Genomic DNA, 13,254 nt, shown 5'->3' on the forward strand with positions numbered 1-13,254 from the left:
ATGGCAACTTAACTTCAGTATTTATGAATTGCGATCAATACTCTAGCAATCAAACACTCACCTTTTCTATTTCAATACTTCAATTTTCTTTTTTGTTCTTAACTCTTTCTCAGAACGGCTGGATCACGAGCAAACCAGTCTCCAGTTGCAGATGTTTGTGATAATATTTAGGGAAAAAAAGTCTCTGAGATTAGTAAATGAAGTTGGAGAATAAATAGATGAATCAGAAGTCGGTGTGTGTATGTGTGCTTGTGTATGTGGTGTGTGGTGGTGGGTGTGTGTGTGTGTATATATGTGTGTATGTGTTATGGCTTACAAAACAGGAATCTTAGATCTCCTAATGATTGGCCTTCATGTTTTATACTTTTGTTTTCGTGGATCTTTGGCAAATGCGGTTATCAATGGCTATTTGATATTAAGGAGAAAAAATCAAATTGCAATGTGACACTTTAATGACAAGAATGGAGATGAACAAAACACCAAAACTATTGTGTGTGTGTGTGTGTGTGTGTGTGTGTGTGTCGGGGGTAGGGGGGTGGGTATCCACTTTACCTTGAACCTGGGCTGAGATGGTGAGGAAGGATGACCAAAAGGGGTAGAACCTTAAGTAGTATTTAGCCGGATTTGAGTTTACAAAGCTCGTATTGACAGTGAGCCTTTCTCCTTAAAGGAGAGGCTCTATTCCTCTTAAGAGACATAGCCTCTCTTTCAACGGGAGTCTGCTTTTCTTCTGAAACACTTTCATAATTAAGTGACTTTCCTTGCATGGGTGCCTGGGGACAGCTGATTTTTCTCAGAGGATGAAGAAAGTTACGTATTGATTGCTGTTGCTCGCAGCATGTTCGTACCAGCGCGGGCAGAAACGGGCTCACGAGCGCCCTCGAATTCACACACACTCACCGAAATACACATCTCAGCCCGTGGAAACGCATTCACACACACCCACATACACTCCTCTGCACCTCATTCAGATGGGTCCACGCGGAGTCAGGGCTGCGCTTCCCTTGGCATGGGCGTGTGTGCGGCGAGGGCGTGTGTGCGTGCGTGTGTGAGAGTGTGTGTAGAGAAACCCATTAGGCAGACCGCAGCTACGTTATTCTGCAAGCATACTGCGATTCCCGATCCCGTGTATGTAGGACCACAAAAAAATTAAATCGCTGATAAACTTTTTTTTGTAAATTCTCTTTTCCGAAGGAAGGCGCTGGAAGAGCTACTCCCGGTAGTTAAAGGCCCGGGAGACCAGATGGCGAATCCCGGGGCGCGTCCGCTTCGGCGGAGCGCTGGGTTCCGCTAGCCGGACTGGTTCCCCATCTGACTGATCTAATCAATGACTCCGAAGAGCCGGGGCTCCTGGCCCCGCCCCCGCCATCCTCTTCTCCGCCTCCCATTGGACGCGGGCCGAGAAGGCAGGGCCTTGCTCCTCGCTCGGATTGGCTGGCAGGGAATCAGTATCAATGTTTAAGCGGCGGCGTGAGGTGAATAGAGTCAGTCAGCAAGAGACGCTGGGGAGAGAGCAGGGATCGCGAGCCCGGCGGATGCGGCAGCGGCGGAAGGCGGCTGGGGAGACGCTACTCCAACTGTTGAATTGAATTTTCACCTTTCCTTTCATCCGCTGATTTGCTTGCGGAGATGGATTTATTTGCTTTGAAATCTGCGTATCTTTCTCAGACTGTGGGGTGATCCCGGCAGACACCAGACTGAAAGAGACCACCCGTGACAGAAAAGGAGGAATTAAAAAACAAAAAAAAACAAAAAAAACAACAAAAAAAACCTCCACAACAGACTGCACAATTAACTGTACACACCGATGTTGGACTTTGCGAATAGAAAAAATTGAGAGGAAAATCTTGAACTATGATGCGAGGCTAAGCTGGGAACAATTACTGGAAACCTGATTTTGTTTTTCCTTTTCCAAGACTCTGAAAAATTTCGGGGTACCTCTCGCCTAACCAAGAGGAAAGGTTTAAAAAAAAACAAACTAAATAAACCAATACACCTAGCAAAGCAGACGCCTTGTTTTCCAGAACCTCGGACTCGGCAGAAAGAGGTAGAGTAAAAGTGCTGCTAGATTCAGCTTCACCTTCCTCCCTCCATCCCTTTCTCTTGCATTTTCTTTTTCCCCAAAAACATGAATCTGGTTTTTCTTTCTATAGACTGAGTCAGAGAAAGCGTTAGGAAGAAGCCGCAACTAATGTCTGTGAAGGGAGGACCATCAGGCGAGAGTGAATACGATTCGTTCCGCTGCCTCTGACTCATCCGGCAGATCGGAACACCTGCATTTCTGGATGTGTCATTCCCGTATGTCGAGGCGCCTCCAGAACCCGAAATAATGTGTAGACAGACCTGTGTCTAACATCCCCTCGGAGGGAGCTCCCCGGAGTAGGCGCCCCTGGCTGGACCGCCGCGGCCGCAGCTCTGCACCCCCTGCCCTCCCTGAGTCGCCCAGAAAGACTGAAAGAGAGACTGCAGAATGCATCACGCCAAACCTTGATGTGTTGCTTTCATCCAGCCCACTCCTCCTACTATAAGAGAAAATTGAAGGAAAAAAAAAAAAAACCACGTACTTTATTTGCTTCAAATATTCTTCACTTTTATTCCTCGCCAAGGTTTTCTTTTCTAGATGAAGAGGACTGGGAGGCAGGGCTATTGGAAGGAGATGCTGAATAGAAAGAAAAGAGAGGCACTTGACAGCCCAGCCCTGTGAATGCAGAGACTGTTTCCCTTCTAGCCAGAGACAGGGAGAGTGTGTGTGCAAGGACTGGGAGGGAGGCTCCCCTTCCTTTTTATTCGGCCTCCCCACTCCCCCTTTAAATCTGCACGTCCAACCATGAGTTGCCTGTTGATTTCCCTTCGCCTGGGAAGAAAGGCAAACTGGAATTAAACTGCTTGGAGAGAAGTCCTTGCTCGCGGGGAGAGGATGGGATGGTAGCGGAGGCTACTGATTGGCGTAGAGAAATCGGAGAGTGTGTTCTACGAACAGAGGCGAAGATTTATCCCTCTATTTCCCCCCTCCCAATAGACTCACACAGCAAATGCTGATCAGGCTGTGGCTTTCTTGATTTCGGGGGAGAGCCTTTTCCGAGGAAGAGAGGGAGGAGCCTGGTGGGGAGAGGAAACTACAAATCGGGACACTAGTTCTTTACGCTGCATTTCCTCCCCTCCCTTTGGCTGCTCGGAAAGGAGAGAGAGGAAAAAAAAAATACGCTTGGCTGGGAGATGCAGTCCGCCGCCGCCGCTGCCTCAGCCAGCAACGCAAGATTAGATCTCTAAATGCAGCAAAACACTGCCTGAAAACAGACCGGCCCGCGCAGCAAGCAGACATTTCACGGTGCGCTGGGGAAGCTTCAAAATATATCTGTGACTCTGTCTTCGTTGCTCTTCATCCCCATCAATTTCATCACGGGAGGCGAGCAGCAAGTAAGAATTTCACTTTCGGATCTGCCTAGAGACACACCTCCCTGCTCCCTCCCCCACTCGATGTAAAGAGTATTCCGGAGTCTCTGGGCGGGAGTAGATTTGCAGCACCCTAGCGGGAGCGAGGAAAACCTACGGATTCTTTAGCTCATTATCATCTCTCCCAGACGAGATTTCCTTCTTATCGCCTGCCTCATCGCTCAAGTTTGAGCCTCCCGAAGTCCAGGCGGGAGAGACGAAACCCCTGGCTCACCCCCAGCTGCAGGAAGCCGCCGCCTTGCTCCAAGCCCCTGCAGCTCTGCTGCACCGCAGATTCTCACCCAGTGCGGATGCTGTAGATCAACAGGTTCAGGGAACTTGAGCAGAATAAGGAGAGACCACCGGGTGCCGCAGCTCGGGTGCAGAGGGAAAAAAGGACCCATAGACTTGTGGCTCGCGTCGCGCGCGCACGCTGCGCCAGGGCTCCAGGCTGGCGCGCACTCCCTCTCTGGCTCCTCCAGTCCGGCTGCTCCTGCCCCCACCTTACAGGTCTGGGATGTACCTTTCCATCTGTTGCTGCTTTCTTCTATGGGCCCCTGCCCTCACTCTCAAGAACCTCAACTACTCCGTGCCGGAGGAGCAAGGGGCTGGCACGGTGATCGGGAACATCGGCAGGGATGCTCGACTGCAGCCTGGGCTTCCGCCGGCAGAGCGCGGCGGCGGAGGGCGCAGCAAGTCGGGTAGCTACCGGGTGCTGGAGAACTCCGCACCGCACCTGCTGGACGTGGACGCAGACAGCGGGCTCCTCTACACCAAGCAGCGCATCGACCGCGAGTCCCTGTGCCGCCACAATGCCAAGTGCCAGCTGTCCCTCGAGGTGTTCGCCAACGACAAGGAGATCTGCATGATCAAGGTAGAGATCCAGGATATCAACGACAACGCGCCCTCCTTCTCCTCGGACCAGATCGAAATGGACATCTCGGAGAACGCTGCTCCGGGAACCCGCTTCCCCCTCACCAGCGCACATGACCCCGACGCCGGCGAGAATGGGCTCCGCACCTACCTGCTCACGCGCGACGATCACGGCCTCTTTGGACTGGACGTTAAGACCCGCGGCGACGGCACCAAGTTCCCAGAACTGGTCATCCAGAAGGCTCTGGACCGCGAGCAACAGAATCACCATACGCTCGTGCTGACTGCCCTGGACGGTGGCGAGCCTCCACGTTCCGCCACCGTACAGATCAACGTGAAGGTGATTGACTCCAACGACAACAGCCCGGTCTTCGAGGCGCCATCCTACTTGGTGGAACTGCCCGAGAACGCTCCGCTGGGTACAGTGGTCATCGATCTGAACGCCACCGACGCCGATGAGGGTCCCAATGGTGAAGTGCTCTACTCTTTCAGCAGCTACGTGCCTGACCGCGTGCGGGAGCTCTTCTCCATCGATCCCAAGACCGGCCTAATCCGTGTGAAGGGCAATCTGGACTATGAGGAAAACGGGATGCTGGAGATTGACGTGCAGGCCCGAGACCTGGGGCCTAACCCTATCCCAGCCCACTGCAAAGTCACGGTCAAGCTCATCGACCGCAACGACAATGCGCCGTCCATCGGTTTCGTCTCCGTGCGCCAGGGGGCGCTGAGCGAGGCCGCCCCTCCCGGCACCGTCATCGCCCTGGTGCGGGTCACTGACCGGGACTCTGGCAAGAACGGGCAGCTGCAGTGTCGGGTCCTGGGCGGAGGAGGGACGGGCGGCGGCGGGGGCCTGGGCGGGCCCGGGGGTTCCGTCCCCTTCAAGCTTGAGGAGAACTACGACAACTTCTACACGGTGGTAACTGACCGCCCGCTGGACCGCGAGACACAAGACGAGTACAACGTGACCATCGTGGCGCGGGACGGGGGCTCTCCTCCCCTCAACTCCACCAAGTCGTTCGCGGTCAAGATTCTAGACGAGAACGACAACCCGCCTCGGTTCACCAAAGGGCTCTACGTGCTTCAGGTGCACGAGAACAACATCCCGGGAGAGTACCTGGGCTCTGTGCTCGCCCAGGATCCCGACTTGGGCCAGAACGGCACCGTATCCTACTCTATCCTGCCCTCGCACATCGGCGACGTGTCTATCTACACCTATGTGTCTGTGAATCCCACGAACGGGGCCATCTACGCGCTGCGCTCCTTTAACTTCGAGCAGACCAAGGCTTTTGAGTTCAAGGTGCTTGCTAAGGACTCGGGGGCGCCCGCGCACTTGGAGAGCAACGCCACGGTGAGGGTGACAGTGCTAGACGTGAATGACAACGCGCCAGTGATCGTGCTCCCCACGCTGCAGAACGACACCGCGGAGCTGCAGGTGCCGCGCAACGCTGGCCTGGGCTATCTGGTGAGCACCGTGCGCGCCCTAGACAGCGACTTCGGCGAGAGCGGGCGCCTCACCTATGAGATCGTGGACGGCAACGACGACCACCTGTTTGAGATCGATCCGTCCAGCGGCGAGATCCGCACGCTGCACCCCTTCTGGGAGGACGTGACGCCCGTGGTGGAGCTGGTGGTGAAGGTGACCGACCACGGCAAGCCCACCCTGTCCGCTGTGGCCAAGCTCATCATCCGCTCGGTGAGCGGATCCCTTCCCGAGGGGGTACCACGGGTGAATGGCGAGCAGCACCACTGGGACATGTCGCTGCCGCTCATCGTGACTCTGAGCACTATCTCCATCATCCTCCTAGCGGCCATGATCACCATCGCCGTCAAGTGCAAGCGCGAGAACAAGGAGATCCGCACTTACAACTGCCGCATCGCCGAGTACAGCCACCCGCAGCTGGGCGGGGGCAAGGGCAAGAAGAAGAAGATCAACAAAAATGATATCATGCTGGTGCAGAGCGAAGTGGAGGAGAGGAACGCCATGAACGTCATGAACGTGGTGAGCAGCCCCTCCCTGGCCACCTCCCCCATGTACTTCGACTACCAGACCCGCCTGCCCCTCAGCTCGCCCCGGTCGGAGGTGATGTATCTCAAACCGGCCTCCAACAACCTGACTGTCCCTCAGGGGCACGCAGGCTGCCACACCAGCTTCACCGGACAAGGGACTAATGCAAGCGAGACCCCTACCACTCGGATGTCCATAATTCAGGTAGGAGACTTTTAGCATAACTGGGAGTTCACTTTATTGCTGGTTTTGGAGCTGTCCTGAAACCTTTGGAACAGGGCAAGCCACTCTGCCAGCAGCAGTGAGAAGGGGAAAAAAAATTAAATGAAAACGGTTTACACTTCTGACACTGTGTATACATCATATTCTACACATAATCCCTCCCATGTGAATAGTCTAAACTCTACCAAACGTAAATATCTTACTGTTTCATTTTAAAATTTATTTTTATAGGTTTAAAAATGTTAGCAGTGTTCAATAATAATAGCTTATTTTACTTACTTTTATTTGTTGGTTTACATTTCTTTTCATAAAAAGGAATTCCCAGAGCAGAAAAAAATGTTTTAGTTAATTGTCTTGAAAATACTTTAATTCTGTTTTTTTAAATGATGCCAAAAATTAAAGAAACTTATACCCAAGTATTAAGAAGTCAACTTCTTTAAGGACAGAATAACAACCAGTCAGAATTTCAGAGTTCATTCAATTTGAACTAACTTTTCACCCTTAAAAAGTCAGCTTTATATTTTAAAGGTGGTTTAAATAACATGAATCTCACTTATTCTTCATCATTCCATTATGCTAAAACTCCAGCATAATGCATTAATACAGCTTAAGCTTTTCAAATGTGAGTTATACTCTGAAGCACTTTGAAAAGTTTGAATACATGCAGGCTCTGCATAATGACTAATAACTATCTATGAAAAGTTTGTATTTGTTTTGTCCTGTGGTTATCGTGATCTGTTTCTTGGAGTCACTGAGGAATGAAAGGAATATAGCAGAGGACCAGAGGCTCATTTTGCGCTACTGAAAAAAGGAGGCAAAGTTACACTGAAGACACTTGATGTGCCAAAATGAATTCATGATGCATTTAGTTTGCAAAGTGTGTATTTTAAGTATATCTAAGTGATATTTAATATATATTAGATAGTATGACTCAAAGTTATTGATAATACCACAAAACTAAATGACCGACCCAGCTTGGACATAGATTCTAACAGCAGCAAGTGACTATACCATGTCTAGTCATTGTCTTGTTTCTTTTACCCACTATTGAGTTGTGTCACAGAAAAACTTAATTCTTGCTTATTATAATTGTATGTTGCAACAAATTACTCTGGATGAGCAGTATGTGGAATTCAAAATTGAGCTTAACTGAAAGTGACATCTCGAGATGAAGATTAGTTTGGGCCAAGTGTTCATAATTTTATGCTTTGAAAAGCAAATAACTTTTGATGACACTTGACTCAATAATGCTTTTATTGTTAAAATGGAGCAGTAATATTTCATAATCTTATTCTTTCTAACATAATAAGTATACCAAATACTAATAATTAGCAAAATATATTTTCCTATAATAGTATAATGTCCTTGTAAAATAATCTCACACTTGACACTACTAAATATTAAAATATCAATTATAGTATTAAATCTCACTTCTAATAGTGTTTACTGTACATCAGTAATCATAATTTTTTAAGGTCTATATAAAACTGAAAAAGAAATTCTCCACTTTAAAAAAATGTGGTTTCTATGAAAGTATTTCTGTGACTGTATAAAACTGGTATTTATGATAATCAATACGTATTTAGAAGGAAATATTAAAACACATATTTAAAGATTTGCTACAGTCATTTTATAAATACACATATGTTAAATGCCTTTCTTTATATTTTTATCATTGACAATTACAAAGATGTCACAGAGGGTTAATGCTTAGTCTTCCATTTAAAGTGCTGTGAGTTGAATTTTCATTTAGTTTCCAGTAAAAATGAAGGTGGTGCAGAATTTTCAACAAGCCTGATTCCTTGGTTAGACTAGTGGGGAACAATCTTGGATTGAAATATCCACAGGTTTTGAGAGATAGTGATACCTGTAGTATATTGCACCATGCTGTTCTTGAAGGTGGTCATTGCTTAAGGAGGAATAGGATAATGATTCCTCTCATTGACAGTAAAACTCAAGCTAAAGCAAATACACACGTGCACACACACACACAGAATGCAAAGGGAAAACTTTTTTAACATTCCGTTTCTTCTAGATTCTTAATTCATGCCATAAAGACACAAACTATGTTTTTGTTTTAAGTCCTTGAAATGTTTTGCACAGTGGCTAATTTTCCCATATTGTTTCTGCCCTAGAAATATCCTCAACATGCATTGTTTAAACGTTTTTTTAATTCAGTTTTTGTAATCCTCTAAAGGATGCTTTGTAAGTTCTTAATATGTTAATTCTCTTTCAAATATATCAGGTTTATCTCAATATTAATTATGGGGAGCAGAGTAAATTAACTACAGGGACAGTCTTTTTTTTTTTTTAACTAGTGTGTCGCAAACACACTGTGCTAAAGTGACATGCTTAAATTAAAGCATTTAGGTATCCCATAATCTTGTTTCAGGTGCTTTTATTAGTGTATATATGTAATACAGCATCCTAAGGAAACACACTATTAATCTCACGTGTATTTCTGAAGGTAGAATTTTAATCCACAGAGTGCACTTAGCCTAACTGCTACTAGGTCTGGTTCATCTTTATTTTATAGCATCTGTGTTCTGTTTGGAAGTACAATGTATTCTACTGATGGAATGAAAAGAATTTCATAATTGTGTTGAGATACACTGGTACAGTGTGGTGATATGAAATTTAGGAACTTTATGATTTATGAGGCTCACGTTATAGCTAAAGTTAAGATTTAAGTATCAAAGCATTTTGTGTGGGTCAAAGGGCCTAAAATGTTAAGGTTAACGCCTGTAGGTTCTCCTTGGGCATAGGAGTACTTTTACTGAGTATGGATGCTAAGCATTCATATAAGCTGATACAGAAAGAGTGGTGTTTGCGAGAAGAGATTTGATTTCAGGTGTTTTTCAAGTTCCTCAGAAAAATTAAAGTATAAAGTGTTTAAACAATAGATTAGCAACTACCCACAATAGTGTGAATCATAATAAAACACAGTTATAATTAAATATTTAAGTCTTTTTAAACATATAAAACTGATTTTGAAGAATAGGAGCACAGGTTTTGTAGTACATAAGGCAAATAGATTGTTATACAAATTTATAAGAGCACTTTTTATAGGAGCAATATTCATGTGAATTATTTTATGTGTTAATATGAAATCTAAAGTCAAGTAAAGAGGTTATTACTAGTTCTCAAGAATAACTGCTTATCGTGATTTATCAAGAATTAAGTGCTAAGTCTCAGGGTGACTTCTCAACAGGTGTTTTCAATGAAGGCCTTGTAGGAAAGAGAGGAGGAGGCTGGGGACTTCTCACTGATGGGAGACTTCCCAGTTTTGTTTGAACATCTGTGTTTTCACATTTTTTGTAGCACTACTACAAGTCATTTTAATATGCTCTCATAGAAGGAAATATATTGAGCCAGCAGAATAAGATCTACTAAAATAAATTTTGAAAAGGAATACATTCTTACTCAGTGTTTTACAAATCAATTTCAAACGATTCACATTTGAGTTGACTTTAGAGTCTTTATGCTAGGAAGATAAAATCCTTTTGATAGATGTACATGGCCTTTTCAATAACAGGGAATTAAGCATATGGTAAATACCTAGAGCCAATCCAAATATATAAAAATGATATTGAAGTGTAGAGGACTAATGTGTCATAGTGTAAACAATAAACTCAATATTGCAGAGTAAAAAGGTGAAAGGAGACTCCATCTTTAATAGCAACATTATCCGCTGTATGCCTTTATTCCCACTTTGCTCTAGTACAGGAAGATCTTCACTACGGGGACTTATTCAGATAAGTTCTCAAGATCATGATCTTCAAAATTTCATACTGTAGCCTATCAATGATTTCAGTAACAAATACAAAGTGCGTGAACAATTTATTTTGGTACTTATAATTTTGGAGATACTTTGCTATGATTTTTATTCTAAGACAGCTGTTTAATTAGTATATGCATTAGTTTCCATAAACTATATATACATCTCTACTTGTAGGCATTCTGGTATCTTGAGTAGGAAAGGAATGTCCCTTTCTTACTGTGTGCCTTCTGGATTGTTTAGTTCACTCATCCTTTTTCTTAAATATTTTGAAAAGGTAGAATGAGTAATTCCTACTTGAGAGTACACAATAATTACATATTTCTTTTTCTGTTTTATCAGGCATTAAAAGTAGTGTAAAGTAAATAAACTTAATCAAAATATAATCAGATATTCAATGTTTAGAGTTTTTTTTGGAGAAAAGTTTATAACCCCTAAAAGTCCAAAAATTGTTATCATCATTATTATATTGTTACTTTTATTTTTATATGCATCTATGAAAATTTTAGCTCCAATTTTAATGTGGCATTTTTGTATTTCCCAATAAATGAAAACACAGAAAGTATAAAGCTAGAAACCAGAGAATCTTGTTTTTAATATTAACTGATATAACTCTTTGTAATGTATTAACTTCTTGATTCCATTAGCTTTTGGTTTTTGATAAAATTTTCAAAATGCAAACTAGGTAATATTTCACCATTCTTGTATTGAGATTATAATCCTTCAGTCTTTTGAAAATGTCAGGAGTAAGATAATTTTTAATTTTACTTGAGTTGTGTGAGTTCTATAATTTCAATAAATATTACCATATGTAAGTATATGCCAAAAAATTTGGAATTTTAGTCTTGGCATCTTCATGTTATTTAAGGCTGTGTATGATCATGAAAAGATCGGCATAGAAAAGTATGCGCTAAAATTGTTATCTCAACTACTTGAATATACTATTTCAGTCATGAAAAAATTTAGATTACCACCTTTGACTATTTTGTTCAACATACTAAACACACAAAATCCCCCAATTTTCCAGAATGTTTTCTCCATAAAGCTGATGCTATAACATATATCATTCACTTTTTTCAAGTGCATAGATGCAGATTTTGTATATGAGGTTAAAATAATCCCAAATATCATCTCTCTTCAAAAAACTAAGAAATACACATATTTTAAAAGGAAAAAACCTTCAAAAATTTCAGGTAATATTTAATCCTGTTTAAAAATATAGCATTTATATTTTATCATGTTTCAGGACTATTCTTGGGTTTCAGGTTTCAAGTTTTTCACTGTTAGTGCTGCTTGCTGCTTATGTACTATAACACAATAGAAATGTATCTACAAATATAAAGGGCATACATTAAGAAAAAATATATTTAAGATTAATGAAAGTTCACATGCATTTATTGCAGTGAAATTTGGCTATGCCTATATTTATAAAAATATACAAATAATTTTTTGGTAAATTTAAGTATGTGTATAAATGTATATGTCTTTATATTTTCAATATGGTGTATGTAAGTACTTGCTCAATCACAAATACTAGTCCAATTTTATACATTTTAGTTCAAAAGTATTTCTTCTCTAAGGAACAGCTCAAGCTTTTATTTTTCTTTGAAAATATGTTGAAGCTTTATTTTACTGTTTTAAAGTTTCAAACAATTTGAAGTCCCATAAAATAGAGCTAGTGACCCTGGTGGGGGGTACTTAACACGTGGCCTTCAGTGGGCAATAGGTTGAAGCCTATGTAGACGAAGAGAAACAAAAATCTCACCCAAGTTCCTGATTCTTTTGAGAAGATGGCAGAAGAGCTAGAAGCATGTGAGAATGTATGCTGTGAGCCTGATGATGAAACAACAACAGGAGGAAGAAGAAGCCACTATAACTGGGCCCATGCCAGTTAGGAAGTAAAACTTAACTACCTAATGCTGAGAAGTCTTGCAATACACTCAATAGTGGGTAAATTCTTACAAATGCACCCGCTAATTACAATATTAGTCATTGCACTAGAATGTATTCCCCTCAGTGGTACTTCTGTTTAATAAATCCCATAGGGCATTATCTTAAGGTTGTATTTTAGTAAAGCCATTAGGGAAGGATTTTTTGTGTATTAAATTCCTTCAATCAATGACTGTATATTAGTTAGAGAATAGCATAAATTTCCTTTTGCCTATCATTTTGAAGATAATGTGACTTCTGCAACCCACCTACAAAGCACTTTTAAAGTTCATCAGACCTGCATTAACCTATTGTCAACCTACTTTAGTAAAGGAGGCTTTGACAAGAATTTTCTTCAATGACATACAGTATTTTACAGTTAGTCATAAGCTTTCACCACTAGCTTTGACAATGATATATTGCTATCTTTGGTCTTCTGGAATAAGTTATCTACAATAAAGAAGTCCTTAATGACATCAACATCCCTACTGTGACTAAGCAGAAGCATGCTTTTATTTCCTTGCTACTGCAGAAATACTAAGATCAATATATTTAAGGTAAAGCAAAAAAAACCAAACAAACAAACAAAAAAAACCACAAAAATCCCATAACAAAATATAGATGAAAAATTGTGGCTCTGTGGGTGGCATCCTTTGCTTGTATGTACCAAGTTCTTCCGGGGATAGACTATAAAATTGGTTTCAGACAGTGTCTGAGAGAAAAAAAAAAAAATATATATATATATATATATATATATGACATACTTCTATTTGTCTGTTTTGGTCCTAGTGACATTCTGATTACTGGTATTTGTAGGCCTTGCCCTGGATCTATTCCAAGCAGTTTTATTGTAGTGAAATGGTTCTTACAGTTCATTGAGCATCTAGCATAACTGTGCTGAATATGATTGGCGCGTTTGCATATATTTATTCAAAAAGATAAGGCAGTTAAACAGCATAATTACGGGAAAACGAATCATAACAATAAAAGACCATTTAAGTTAACAAGCTTTGTG

The 13,254-nt window shown here is 42.7% G+C and overlaps 1 protein-coding gene across 5 annotated transcripts in view; it reads left to right on the forward strand.

Moving 5' to 3' along the window:
- Window positions 1–1,142: 1,142 nt before the first annotated feature.
- The window catches only part of PCDH17 (protocadherin 17), a 99,662-nt gene continuing 87,550 nt past the window's right edge, over window positions 1,143–13,254 (forward strand). For 2 of the 5 annotated variants that reach the window (XR_008512702.1, XM_054529080.1), the window contains exon 1: window positions 1,143–6,514. Coding sequence is in view for 4 of the 5 variants with exons in the window: in XM_054529080.1 (XP_054385055.1) it covers window positions 3,950–6,514 (2,565 nt within the window). In the remaining variant the exon portion in view is untranslated. The remainder of the gene's footprint in view (window positions 6,515–13,254) is intronic. The other 3 variants (XM_054529081.1, XM_054529082.1, XM_054529079.1) reach the window with 2 other exon arrangements.

Source organism: Pongo abelii, chromosome 14, assembly GCF_028885655.2.
Source record: "Pongo abelii isolate AG06213 chromosome 14, NHGRI_mPonAbe1-v2.0_pri, whole genome shotgun sequence".
Classification (NCBI taxonomy): Eukaryota; Metazoa; Chordata; class Mammalia; order Primates; family Hominidae; genus Pongo; species Pongo abelii.